The sequence below is a fragment of the Hoplias malabaricus genome, chromosome 4 (genome assembly GCF_029633855.1).
Source record: "Hoplias malabaricus isolate fHopMal1 chromosome 4, fHopMal1.hap1, whole genome shotgun sequence".
NCBI lineage: Eukaryota > Metazoa > Chordata > Actinopteri > Characiformes > Erythrinidae > Hoplias > Hoplias malabaricus.
Genome location: NC_089803.1, coordinates 72,589,402 through 72,604,401, shown reverse-complemented (window position 1 = coordinate 72,604,401; position 15,000 = coordinate 72,589,402). Strand labels below are relative to the sequence as shown.

The window sequence follows — 15,000 nt, the reverse complement described above, 5'->3', positions numbered from 1 at the left end:
AATCTTTTCTACAAGATTAAATTGTGCATTATGTTTTTTTTTTTTTTTTTTTTTTTGCCTGTATAGTTCACTTAATGTTTTAAATTAGCAGCCTTTAAGCAGTTGTGGAGTAGTTATTTGTAATATAAGGAGTACTGGTAATATTCAGCTTTTTATTTTTATTTTCTGCTAAATGCTAATGTGTTTTTAAAACTTTTCAATTTTTGAACTGAAGCTAGGTTATGCATAATATGTAGATTAAAATAAAAGATTGTGTATTCATTAAATTACACTGATAGTCTCATTTCTGGTTACCAAATGTTTAATATTAAATTGTTTAATATTAAATTGTAATGTTAAATTGATATTTCATTAACTGTAGGCTGTTTTACTGTTGTTTGAAATCTCTGTAGAAGGCATGAGAGGACACCGCTGACATGATGGACATGGTAGAACAAACCTACTGAGCTTCCGGTCCTGTGCTCAGCGCTGGAGCTCCGTCCTCTGACTTGGAGGTATTTAAAAAGGTTTCATATACATATAGTCACTGAAATAGGTTTTAGTGAGGTAGGTCACTGTGGTCAGTTGAAGTTAATTTCTCTGGTACAAAATTGTGATAGTTCATTGCTTTTGGGTGAGGCCTTAGGGATGGTACTGGTTACACATACTCTCAGGTCGTACGTTGTGGGGACCCTCTCAGGACGGAACTATTGAAAAGGTTTTGGTCAAATGTGCACACACACACTGTCAGGTCTAGCATAGTGGGGTCCCCGTTTAGGGACAAACACCTACTAAAGCAGTACACGCACAGGTCAATATACAGACAGTTTATCTGAACTACAGTGTACATTACCCCATGACTGATGTCACTGAGGGTCTAGTTTGAATTTGTTATTATTTTCTTTTCTGACACAGCTCTTTAAGCTTATATTAGTGACACACACTGTCAGGTCTAGCATAGTGGGGTCCCCGTTTAGGGAGACACACCTACTAAAGCAGTACACTCACAGGTCAATATACAGACAGTTTATCTGAACTACAGTGTACATTACCCCATGACTGATGTCACTGAGGGTCTAGTTTGAATTTGTTATTATTTTCTTTTCTGACACACCTCTTTAAACTTATATTAGTGACACACACTGTCAGGTCTAGCATAGAGGGGTCCCCTTCTAGGGAGACACTCCTACTATAGCAGTACACTCACAGGTCAATATACAGACAGCGTTTCTGAACTACACTGTACATTAGCTCATGACTGATGTCACTGAGAGTTTAGTTTGAATTTGTTATTATTTTCTTTTCTGACACAGCGCTTTAAGCTTATATTAGTGACACACACTGTCAGGTCTAGCCTAGTGGGGTCCCCGTTTAGGGAGACACACCTACTAAAGCAGTACACTTACAGGTCAATATACAGACAGTTTATCTGAACTACAGTGTACATTACCTCATGACTGATGTCACTGAGGGTCTAGTTTGAATTTGTTATTATTTTCTTTTCTGACACAGCTCTTTAAGCTTATATTAATGACACACACTGTCAGGTCTGGCATAGAGGGGTCCCTTTCTAGGGAGAAACTCCTACTATAGCAGTACACTCACATCTCAGTATACAGACAGCTTTTCTGAACTACAGTGTACGTTACCTCATGACTGATGTCACTGAGGGTCTAGTTTGAATTTGTTATTATTTTCTTTTCTGACACAGCTCTTTCAGGTTATATTAGTGACACACACTGTCAGGACTAGCATAGAGGGGTCCCCTTCTAGGGAGACACTCCTACTATAGCAGTACACTCACAGGTCAATATACAGGCAGCGTTTCTGAACTACAGTGTACGTTACCTTATGACTGATGTCACTGAGGGTCTAGTTTAAATTGGTTTTTTACTTTTCTGATTCAGCTCTTTCAGGTTGTATTGGCGGTTGTATTGGTGGTATAATCTGAAATTGTTACTTGTGTCAGGACAAATGTGTCTTACGTTTTTTAATACCATGGTGTATCCATGTCAAGTCAATTTGACTCAGCAATTGTTTAACTGATGAGAGATTAAACATGTTGTAAAATGTATTGCACTTTAAATACTAATGTATTTGTGTGTGGTGTTCACCGAAATGTTTTACTGTTGTTTGAAATCTCTGTAGAAGGCATGAGAGGACACCGCTGACACGATGGACATGGTAGAACAAACCCACTGAGCTTCCGGTCCTGTGCTCAGCGCTGGAGCTTCGTCCTCTGACTTGGAGGTATTTAAAAAGGTTTCATGTCCATATAGTCATTGAAATAGGTTTTAGTGAGGCAGGTCACTGTGGTCAGTTGAAGTTAATTTCTCTGGTACAAAATTGTGATAGTTCATTGCTTTTGGGTGAGGCCTTAGGGATGGTACTGGTTACACACACTCTCAGGCCTTACGTTGTGGGGACCCTCTCAGGACGGAACTATTGAAAAGGTTTTGGTCAAATGTGCACACACACACTGTCAGGTCTAGCATAGTGGGGTCCCCGTTTAGGGAGAAACACCTACTAAAGCAGTACACTCACAGGTCAATATACAGACAGTTTATCTGAACTACAGTGTACGTTACCTCATGACTGATGTCACTGAGTGTCTAGTTTGAATTTGTTATTATTTTCTTTTCTGACACAGCTCTTTAAGCTTATATTAGTGACACACACTGTCAGGTCTAGCATAGTGGGGTCCCCGTTTAGGGAGACACACCTACTAAAGCAGTACACTCACAGGTCAATATACAGACAGTTTATCTGAACTACAGTGTACATTACCCCATGACTGATGTCACTGAGGGTCTAGTTTGAATTTGTTATTATTTTCTTTTCTGACACACCTCTTTAAACTTATATTAGTGACACACACTGTCAGGTCTAGCATAGGGGGGTCCCCTTCTAGGAAGACACTCCTACTATAGCAGTACACTCACAGGTCAATATACAGACAGCGTTTCTGAACTACACTGTACATTAGCTCATGACTGATGTCACTGAGAGTTTAGTTTGAATTTGTTATTATTTTCTTTTCTGACACAGCACTTTAAGATTACATTAGTTACACACACTGTCAGGTCTTGCATAGTGGGGTCCCCGTTTAGGGAGACACACCTACTAAAGCAGTACACTCACAGGTCAATATACAGACAGTTTATCTGAACTACAGTGTACATTACCCCATGACTGATGTCACTGAGGGTTTAGTTTGAATTTGTTATTATTTTCTTTTCTGACACAGCTCTTTAAGCTTATATTAGTGACACACACTGTCAGGTCTAGCCTAGTGGGGTCCCCTTCTAGGAAGACACTCCTACTATAGCAGTACACTCACAGGTCAATATACAGACAGCGTTTCTGAACTACACTGTACATTAGCTCATGACTGATGTCACTGAGAGTTTAGTTTGAATTTGTTATTATTTTCTTTTCTGACACAGCACTTTAAGATTACATTAGTTACACACACTGTCAGGTCTTGCATAGTGGGGTCCCCGTTTAGGGAGACACACCTACTAAAGCAGTACACTCACAGGTCAATATACAGACAGTTTATCTGAACTACAGTGTACATTACCTCATGACTGATGTCACTGAGGGTCTAGTTTGAATTTGTTATTATTTTCTTTTCTGACACAGCTCTTTAAGCTTATATTAATGACACACACTGTCAGGTCTGGCATAGAGGGGTCCCTTTCTAGGGAGAAACTCCTACTATAGCAGTACACTCACAGGTCAATATACAGACAGCTTTTCCGAACTACAGTGTACGTTACCTCATGACTGATGTCACTGAGGGTTTAGTTTGAATTTGTTATTATTTTCTTTTCTGACACAGCTCTTTCAGGTTATATTAGTGACACACACTGTCAGGTCTAGCATAGAGGGGTCCCCTTCTAGGGAGACACTCCTACTATAGCAGTACACTCACAGGTCAATATACAGGCAGCGTTTCTGAACTACAGTGTACGTTACCTTATGACTGATGTCACTGAGGGTCTAGTTTAAACTGGTTATTTACTTTTCTGATTCAGCTCTTTCAGGTTGTATTGGCGGTTGTATTGGTGGTATAATCTGAAATTGTTACTTGTGTCAGGACAAATGTGTCTTATGTTTTTTAATACCATGGTGTATCCATGTCAAGTCAATTTGACTCAGCAATTGTTTAACTGATGAGAGATTAAACATGTTGTAAAATGTATTGCACTTTAAATACTAATGTATTTGTGTGTGTTGTTCACCGAAATGTTTTACTGTTGTTTGAAATCTCTGTAGAAGGCATGAGAGGACACCGCTGACACGATGGACATGGTAGAACAAACCCACTGAGCTTCCGGTCCTGTGCTCAGCGCTGGAGCTCCGTCCTCTGACTTGGAGGTATTTAAAAAGGTTTCATGTCCATATAGTCACTGAAATAGGTTTTAGTGAGGTAGGTCACTGTGGTCAGTTGAAGTTAATTTCTCTGGTACAAAATTGTGATAGTTCATTGCTTTTGGGTGAGGCCTTAGGGATGGTACTGGTTACACACACTCTCAGGCCTTACGTTGTGGGGACCCTCTCAGGACGGAACTATTGAAAAGGTTTTGGTCAAATGTGCACACACACACTGTCAGGTCTAGCATAGTGGGGTCCCCGTTTAGGGAGAAACACCTACTAAAGCAGTACACTCACAGGTCAATATACAGACAGTTTATCTGAACTACAGTGTACGTTACCTCATGACTGATGTCACTGAGTGTCTAGTTTGAATTTGTTATAATTTTCTTTTCTGACACAGCTCTTTAAGCTTATATTAGTGACACACACGGTCAGGTCTAGCCTAGAGGGGTCCCATTCTAGGGAGACACTCCTACTATAGCAGTACACTCACAGGTCAATATACAGACAGCGTTTCTGAACTACAGTGTACATTACCTCATGATTGATGTCACTGAGGGTCTAGTTTGAATTTGTTATTATTTTCTTTTCTGACACAGCGCTTTAAGCTTATATTAGTGACACAAACTGTCAGTTCTAGCATAGTGGGGTCCCCGTTTAGGTAGAAACACCTACTAAAGCAGTACACTCACAGGTCAATATACAGACAGTTTATCTGAACTACACTGTACATTACCCCATGACTGATGTCACTGAGGTTCTAGTTTGAATTTGTTATTATTTTCTTTTCTGATAAAGCTCTTTAAGATTATATTAGTGACACACACTGTCAGGTCTAGCATAGTGGGGTCCCCTTCTAGGGAGACACTCTTACTAAAGCAGTACACTCACAGGTCAATATACAGACAGTTTATCTGAACTACAGTGTACATTACCTCATGACTGATGTCACTGAGGTTCTAATTTGAATTTGTTATTATTTTCTTTTCTGATACAGCTCTTTAAGGTTGTATTGGTGACACACACTGTCAGGTCTAGCATAGTGGGGTCCCCTTCTAGGGAGACACTCCTACTATAGCAGTACACTCACAGGTCAATATATAGACAGCGTTTCTGAACTACACTGTACATTACCTTATGACTGATGTCACTGAGGGTCTAGTTTGAATTTGTTATTATTTTCTTTTCTGACACAGCGCTTTAAGGTTGTATTGGTGACACACACTGTCAGGTCTAGCGTCGTAGGGACCACTTCTAGGAAGACACTCCTACTACAGCAGTACACTCACAGGTCAATATACAGACAGCTTTTCTGAACTACAGTGTATGTTACCTCATGACTGGTGTCACTGAGGGTCTAGTTTGAATTTGTTATTATTTTCTTTTCTGATACAGCTCTTTAAGGTTTTATTGGTGACACACACTGTCAGGTCTAGCGTCGTAGGGACCACTTCTAGGGAGACACTCCTACTATAGCAGTACACTCACAGGTCAATATACAGACAGCTTTTCTGAACTACAGTGTATGTTACCTCATGACTGGTGTCACTGAGGGTCTAGTTTGAATTTGTTATTATTTTCTTTTCTGACACAGCTCTTTCAGTTTGTATTGGTGACACACACTGTCAGGTCTAGCATCGTAGGGACCACTTCTAGGGAGATACTCCTACTATAGCAGTACACTCACAGGTCAGTATACAGACAACATTTTCTGAACTACAGTTTACGTTACAGTGTATTTCTCTAAGTAATATGCATTTTCCCCAAGTATTTTTTTTCTTTTCAACAACTGCTGACTAGATTTTCAGCTGGTTCTGATAACTCCTCCACAGCTGCCCATAGTTTTCGGCACCTGATATCGAAGTTCACATGCATGGATTCAGCAAACTTGGCTACAAATCCCATAACAGCTATCTCTACTGGTCTTGCATGTGCCTGCCACCCACGTTCTGTACAGTTCCCAAACTTTGTTCGATATTTGGACACTGAAAGCCGTGTTTGGTATTGAACCAACACAGGACACCATTTATTATATTGTTTTGAGGTTAGACTGTAAAAACTTATAGTTTGAAACAGACAGAAGCTCTGCAGGTCTCCCTTAGCCAGAGGGAGGGGCAGGTACTCCACAGAACATGCTTCTCATTGGTCCTCACTTGTATTAACTGTCCATGATTTATTTATATAAATTGTAATTAGTGAAGTATTTAAAATAGTAAAGCTATAAATGTGTCCCTAAATTTGGTTTCAGAAAGTTGGCAGCCTACAATTTCATAAATCACACTGCTTATTATTATAGAAAGAATAATTGTGCCCACACACTTTTACACAGGCCCACCCAAAGATCAATTTGTGGCTATGCCACTGATGTAGTTAACGTTTAGTCATAGTTCCTAGTTTGAATAAATGTAATAATATAAACTGGACTTGCTGCCACATCAGGCCATTGGTCTCGTTACACATACAATGCTGGGGTTTGCATTCTTGCAATTTGCTGCTGATACAATTTAAATACAAAAATTCAGGTATCTCGTTTCCACCTGCCACTATCACTTCTCTCATTGAAGTGTTTGTAAAATAAAATAACTGTAGTTAGTAAGGCCTACCGATTTACATAGACTTAATATATTAACCGAAATAATAAATCTTGTAAAGTACTGTATGAAAAAATATGAGAATGACACCCTGCCTTTACGATGTTTGTTGGATGTGGCCCTTGAGTAAAAGTAATTGGGGACCCCTACTCTATTGTATCTCTGATAGTGCATTTCCACCAAAAAGGAACCAGAACGGTTCCAGTTCGCAAGGTGAATTTGGAACCGTTTGGTATGTTTCCATCTACACAAACTGGTTCGCGACCTAGAAAAGTTTGTTCCCAGCTGAGTTTCAAATGCAGCGTTATTGCACTGCGGAGCTTGACAGGGTCATTTACAACGTTTCAAATAAATAAATAAAAAGAAATAAAACAGGAACACGCCCTGTTTTCTTGTTTCTGGTGCTGTTTGTGTGCGATTCCATTTGTGTTGGTCAGAGCCGCAGCTCTCGGTTACGTTTCTTTGCTGTTCACAAGCTCAGCAGGACGGCTCTGAACTCGGCAACATTTACACAGTATTATATCTCACTCGGGTCTGACTTCATGGTAAACAAAGAATAAACAATGACTCTAACAATGAGTCTAACAGTCTTTGGTGCTGGCGCTGTATTCAGGCACAGCGACTCCCCCGCTAATGACGTATACCTGTTTCCCCTTTAAACGTGTAGAAACGCAGCAGTTCATTGGAAAGAACCAAGGTTCCAAGAATCAGGAATGGAACCGGTTTAGGAGCCAGAGTTCTTTTGGTGAAATAGCGCTGTGATTGACATCAACAAATCAATGTTCTGATCGGTTAAATAAACCTCACTATATGATTGGTACAGCTAAAGCTTTCCTATTGGTACATCAGTTGGCCAATCAGGGTCAAAAATTCACAACTGTGAAAAGAGATTTACACAAGCAGCAGAGAAGGTGAATGTGTGCATTTTTTGTCACATTTGGAACATAAAGGTTTGCTCTGGTGCATTTTAAAACAATACTCACAAATGTAATGGACTTTGTAACTGCTTTTGAGCAACTACATACACGAAATTTTAACTGTGCTTGAGCAACTACATACACGTAAAACTAAAATCCACAAATGTATTGGAATGCACAAATTTAAAACAACAACTACAATAATAAATTAAATTCACAAATGTGCAAAAAAGATTTGCATTTGTAAATGAAATGTTGTGAATGTGTGAATCAGTAACTTCTCAAACGGTTTAAAATGTGCAAGAGCAAACCTTTTTAAAGTTCCAAATGTGACAGTGGGAATTTTTGAATGAGATGGAAAAATCCACACATTCTCCTTCTCTGTTGCGTGTGCGAATCTCTTTTTGCAGATGCGGATTTAAGACCCTGTTTTGACGGCCAATTGATGGACCAATAGGAAATCTTTAGCTGGACCAAGCAGATTGTGAGGTTTGTTTAACCAATTGGAACATTGATTTGTTGCTGTCAACCATAGCGCTTTTCCACAAAATGAACTCAGGTCCGTGAACCGCCGCGTTTCTACGGACAGCAGAGAAACATAAACAAGAGCCGCGGCTTTGATCAACGCACATGCAATTGCGCCTAACTTCACCAGAAACGCATAAAAATGGGGCATGTTCCTGTTTTTTCCTATTATTTATTTATATGAAACGTTGTGAATGACCCTGTCAAGCTCCACTGGGCGATAACGCTGTATTTGAAGCTCTGGGCTCTTGGTTACGTTTCTCCGCTGTTCACAAGTTCAGCAGGATGCCTCTGAACTCAGCCATAGTGTCTCCGTTCATGACGTATTCCTGGTTCCCCTCAAAATGTGTAGAAATGCGGTGGTTCACTGGAAAGAAGCAATGTTCCTAGAATCAGGAACAGAACTGGTTCAAGAACCAGAGTTCTTTTGGTGGAAAAGCGCTATGGTTGACAGCAACAAATCCGATTGGTTAAACAAACCTTGCGATCTGATTGGTCCAGCTAAAGCTTTCCTATTGGTCCATCAATTGGCCGTCAAAACAGGGTCTTTAATTCGCAACTGCAAAAAGAGATTCGCACACACAGCAGAGAAGGCGAATGTGTGTTTTTTTCCATCTCATTCAAACACTCCCACTGTCACATTTGGAATCTTTAAAAAAGGTTTGCTCTTGCACATTTTAAGTATTTTACTGATTCACACATTCACAACATTTCATTTACAAATGCAAATCTTTTTTACACATCTGTGAATTTAAGTTATTGTAGTTGTTGTTTTAAATTTGACGTATACATTTGTGGATTTTAACATGTATGTAGTTGCTCAAACACAGTTACAAAGTCTGTTACATTTGTGAGTATTGTTTTACAAACTCAAAATTTTTTACCCTTTTTTGACTCCGTATTTGACTCCAGAACATTAGTGCAGAGAGTACAATGCAGTAATTACAGAGATCTTAAAATACATACAGAACAGGACCAGTAGACACAACACAGACAACAGTGTAGTTCTTCTTCTCATCAGCCTATGCCTCAAATTCTCATTGATGGGAGCTTGTCTCTTCGCTCACTGTCAGTCACAAGTCTACTTGTTATTACTGGATATTTATTGGCTGTTTGCATGGCATCAGCGATTTCTGGGCAAGCTCTTGTATCACATCTTTCAGCGGTTCACACGTAGCAATCGAGATAGTGTTGATTTGCCTCTGACCTAAGGGTTGTTCCCGTGATCCCCTAAAACAGTCTTTGACAAGAAAATCGGGGCTACAATCGTGCAGTGTGATCATATATCAGGAATCCATCAAGAAACATGTAATTGAATGATATTTATGAACGTACTTGTTTTATGAATGAGATGGATTCATTCAAGTATAAAGAAATGGTAAAAAGGTACTCTACTAAGTATTAATTACACCTGTCACAAAGGGTTTTAAAAGGTGTTTAATAATTCTGAGGCAGTAGTTATTTTGGGCATTTTTTGTTGGATTGGGAGAAAACAATATTATCTATTTAAATTGTTATTTTAATCACTTTTTGCAAATAAAAAAAAGCTAATAATCCTAATTTGGGGCTTGATACCATTTTGAGTGCCAATGTAGGTCTGTTTTCTCTTTTGCATGTTGTAAGAAAAACAGCCTTATTAAATCATGCAATTTGTGCCAAAAAAGATGTTGGTAAAGGAGAAATTTTTATTAAAATTTAGGCATAGGAAAATTTCCTTTGAGATATATATATATATATATTTTTTTTTTTTTTGTCACCTAGGTCCAGTGAATTCCATGGAGTGGAGAAGCTCATGTTGATGGAAAGTTCCTGGAAAGCTGTTTGTTCACTGTATACATCTGAACAATGGGCTCTTAAACCTGTCTCTGCAATGTTGTGATGTGATTTATATTGTTTTAAAGTTTCTGTTTTCAGACTTGATCAAAGGTCTCTCGGACCAGGCAGTTTTGATAGGAACACCTTGTGTCTATACTCATTGTTCATTTCATCAGCTCCATTTACAATGTAGGAGCATTTTGTAGTTCAGCATTTACAGAATAGTGTCCATTTCTTGTGCTGCATGCTTTGTTTACCAGATTTCACCCTGTTCTTCAATGGGCAGTACCTCTAGAGGACCCCCACCTAGCGCGATTTGTTTTGATTCCAGATACTTCTTGGGGTGAGGTTGTGGTAGTGAAAAGCCAACCAGGGACCAAACAGTCCAGTAGTGTAGGTCCCATGCATTGCACAAGCACAATTAATGTGTTGCTCTGGTATGAGTGGATCAGACATGGCAGTGCTCCTACATGGTAAGAGTAACTAATATAATGGACAGCGAGTGTAAGTACAGTGTTCGTAATGGAGTTCTTGGTTAATATCATAGATGGACTGTCTCATGTCAATTATTCTGAGTTTATATTGTGTGTGTTCATATTGATTTTTAATTTTCTTTAGCCTAGCTAAGCTGATCAGTTATTCAAGGTATTATTTATATATATTGTGTTTTATTCTCTCAGTTTTTGGCTAACTTCATTGCTTCTACAGTATGTACACATCTGTGCCTATCTTTTTCAGAGTTTAATAAAAGAACAAATTAGTTCAAATAACGTTAAAGGTTAATAAATTAATCTTTAAACGAATGCATCGGCCTGGATTAGTTGTTTTTCTGCATTAATTATAGATTACACATTGTTCTCTCTCAAAATGAAATTGGTCCCCACAAAGAATGAGAACAGGTGATTTGTGTAATATTTGGTCCCCAAATATACTCCAAACCTGAAATGTCCCCACAAGTCACGAGGACGTCTGGTCAGAATCAATTTTGGTGAGATATTTGTAATTTGAAGTGATATTAAGATTCACAAGTGCATTTTGACAAAGCATGATTTTTTTCAAGTCTGTAGCACCTTGGGAAAGGGTGGACCCCACAATGTGAGTATTCCTCCAGGTGACCCCCACAACGCACAGAAACAAGTATGTGTGTGTGTGTGTGTGTGTGTGTTTGCGTGTGTGTGTGCGTGTGTGTGTGCGTGTGTTTGCGTGTGTGTGTGTGTGTGTGTGTGCGTGTGTTTGCGTGTGTGTGTGTGTGTGTGTGTGTGCCAGGTTTGCCCTTTTCGTCAGTGACGTGAGGCTGAAACAACTCCAGGAAAAATGACCCCAGCTGCATCCACAAAACATGACCATGTCCTCGCTGACAGTGTTCCTCAAAGTCAGGGGCTTAGAAAGCAGCGAGGTAAACGAGGTAATGAGGCAGTGAGGCAACGTCCACATACACCACTGACCACCAGGTTACATCATCACACGGCTGTGTGTCGTTCACTCTCGTCTGTGACATATCTATACTACACACACAGCACAATCAGCCACAAGATTACAACCACTGGGACATGACGTGAGTAACACTGATGGCCTGGTTACAGCGCCCCCTGTCTGGGGGTGGTGGTTATAACAGGCAGCATGTGAACGGTCAGTTCTTAAAGTTGAGGGTCTGTGTAAGGATCTGAGGGCCACACTGTGATAAAAGGTGCTATAAAAGTGTAACAAAAACTGACTGTTCATCTGCTGCCTGAAATCCCCTCTCCCACTGATAGAGGGCACTGTAACCAAGTCATCAGTGTCACTCACTGCACCTGGCCCTGGCTGAAACCTTGTGGCTGATTGCTGTGTACATACAGTTTTTAAAAAGTCAGTTTGTGGCCACAAACATCTTCTAAACATCAGTATGTGGTCAGCACTGTAATAAATGTGTATATAACCATTGTATAAACATAATAAATATATTAAAAAGCCATAAACACAAGGCAAAAACTGAGGCTTATAATAAAATAATATGTTTAATATTAACCCCACAGCAGACAGCGCTCATCCAGGACTATTACATCTATAAGCAGCTAATTTTTCCTGTTTCACCTTCAGTGGTGATGCGGTTCCCTTCCTGACCAGCAGGGGCCGCCACAGAAAAGAACAGAAATTGAATTTTAAAATCACTGTTTACATTTTGGACACATAGGGCTTTATAGTGTACTGTGACTGACGAGTCAGTGCCACAACCGACAGTTCCGCACCCAAAGCATCCTCAGAACCAGAGACTGTAGAAGGACTAGTGCCCCTGCTGGCTGGTGGTAGTATGACGTGCAGCTCTGCCTTCCCCCATCTGTTGTCTAGTGAAGCTGGCCATTTATTCAATCTAAACTGAGCTCTGTGAGAAGGGGGTGTGTCTATTCAGAATAAGAGGCGTGTCTGAGACGGAGCTCTGTAAGAAGGGGACGTGTTTACCCGAATGAGGAGGCGTGTCTGACACTGAGCTCTGTGAGAGAGGGGTGTGTTTACCCGAATTAGGAGGCGTGTCTGAGACGGAGCTCTGTGAGAGAGGGGTGTGTTTACCCGAATTAGGAGGCGTGTCTGAGACGGAGCTCTGTGAGAGAGGGGTGTTCCCCCGGATGAAGAGGTGTGTCTGAGATGGAGCTCTGTGAGAGAGGGGTGTGTTTACCCGAATGAGGAGGCGTGTCTGAGACTGAACTCTGTGAGAAGGGGGGTGTTTACCCGGATGAAGAGGTGTGTCTGAGATGGAGCTCTGTGAGAAGGGGGCGTGTTTACCCGAATGAGGAGGCGTGTCTGAGATGGAGCTCTGTGAGAGAGGGGTGTGTTTACCCGAATGAGGAGGCGTGTCTGAGATGGAGCTCTGTGAGAAGGGGGCGTCTTTACCCGAATGAGGAGGCGTGTCTGAGATGGAGCTCTGCGAGAGAGGGGTGTGTTTACCCGAATGAGGAGGCGTGTCTGAGATGGAGCTCTGTGAGAAGGGGGCGTGTTTACCCGAATGAGGAGGCGTGTCTGAGACTGAGCTTGGTCAGTTTTTGCTTCATTTCTACGGAACGGAGGGGAACACCATCCAGGTTTCTACAGTCACTGATCAGAACCATCCCACATCCATCAGCACACACAACATCGCCCACCTGCTTTCAACAACACTACAGCTCTAACAACAGCAGGACACAGCGCCACCTACAGCTGAAATAACAGAGTGGAGAAGATTCTTACCTGTTCAGAGGAGCACACGGTCAGACAGGACATGGAAAACAAAACAGAGAAGAGATGGTCAGTTACTAGAGGACTTCACACACAGAAGAGCTCCAGATGTATACAGCTGTGCAGATGAAAAACAGCGAGAACTGGGCATCACCCAGAAACTTAGCCACAGTGTTTTTCAGAAACACACTTACTACATTTAAACATTTCATAAAAAGCTCTGTGTTTAGCTCAAATAACAACACACCCCCTTTCTCCACACCCCCAACCCCCACCACACCAACCCCAAAACACCCCCTTCTACACCACACACCCACCCTAAAACACACCCCTTCTACACCAACCCTGAAACACACCCACCCCAAAACACACCCCTTCTACACCAACCCCCACCCCAAAACACACCACCTTCTACACCAACTCCCACCACACCCCCAACCCCCACCAAAACACCCCCCTTCTACACCAACCCCCACCACACCCACCCCAAAACACACCCCCTTCTACACCAACTCCCACCACACCCCCAACCCCCACCACACCCACCCCAAAACACCCCCCTTCTACACCAACCCTGAAACACACCCACCCCAAAACACACCCCTTCTACACCAACCCCCACCACACCCACCCCAAAACACACCCCCTTCTACACCAACTCCCACCACACCCACCCCAAAACACCCCCCTTCTACACCAACCCTGAAACACACCCACCCCAAAACACACCCCTTCTACACCAACCCCCACCACACCCACCCCAAAACACCCCCCTTCTACACCAACCCTGAAACACACCCACCCCAAAACACACCCCTTCTACACCAACCCCCACCACACCCACCCCAAAACACCCCCCTTCTACACCAACCCTGAAACACACCCACCCCAAAACACACCCCTTCTACACCAACCCCCACCACACCCACCCCAAAACACACCCCTTCTACACCAAACCCCACCACACCCACTCCAAAACACATCCCCTTCTACAACCCCAACCCCCACCAAAGCCCCTCCACACCCACACCCTCACCATGCATATATTTATGTTCTGAATGTTATTCATCTCTATGAGGACTGAAGGAACTGAATAAACCCTCCCTGAGACACATACAGGCATGGATACAGTGAGATAAATGGTGATCTACTGCCCCCTGCTGGACTTCAGGTGCTACCACAGAGGTGAACCAGGGTTCTGAATCACAGCCAGTGTCCACCATCTTCCCCATCACAGGACGGGCGGGGGGGGGGGGGGGGTGTTGATGTAGAACTTAATCAGGAAGAACTTAATGAGCTGTGAGAAATTAGGTCTGGTGTGTTGTACAGTAAGGTTCTAGATATCTAGTACCTTTCAGTACTAGGCCCCGGGGGCAGTTTCCTGGAATAGAGTCAGGCTCAGTGTGACGCCGATGTCCTAAATCTGCCCCTGTGTCCCTCTCTCTGTCCCTCCCTCCTCCCTCCTCTCGTCTCCTCTCGTCCTATTCGCTGGTGTGTGGTGAAGCTGGAGGCTGGACACCGCTGGAGGTGAAGGAGACTCACTAGTGTCAGAGAATCATGTACAACATCTTCCTTTGAAATAAACACAGAGGCACAGTAAC

At 41.9% G+C, this 15,000-nt stretch overlaps 1 protein-coding gene across 15 annotated transcripts in view; it reads right to left on the bottom strand.

Annotated features, from left to right (window-relative positions):
* plekha5 (pleckstrin homology domain containing, family A member 5) overlaps positions 1 to 15,000 on the bottom strand; it is a 165,346-nt gene that overhangs the window by 92,998 nt on the left and 57,348 nt on the right. Inside the window, exon 4 of one of the 15 annotated variants that reach the window (XM_066669202.1) lies at positions 12,262 to 13,411. The exons of the other annotated variants lie outside the window; for them this stretch is intronic. Within the exon in view, the coding sequence (XP_066525299.1) occupies positions 13,408 to 13,411 (4 nt within the window). The 3' untranslated portion in view covers positions 12,262 to 13,407. Of the gene's footprint in view, positions 1 to 12,261; positions 13,412 to 15,000 lie in introns of those variants that run through there. 15 annotated transcript variants of the gene reach the window in all.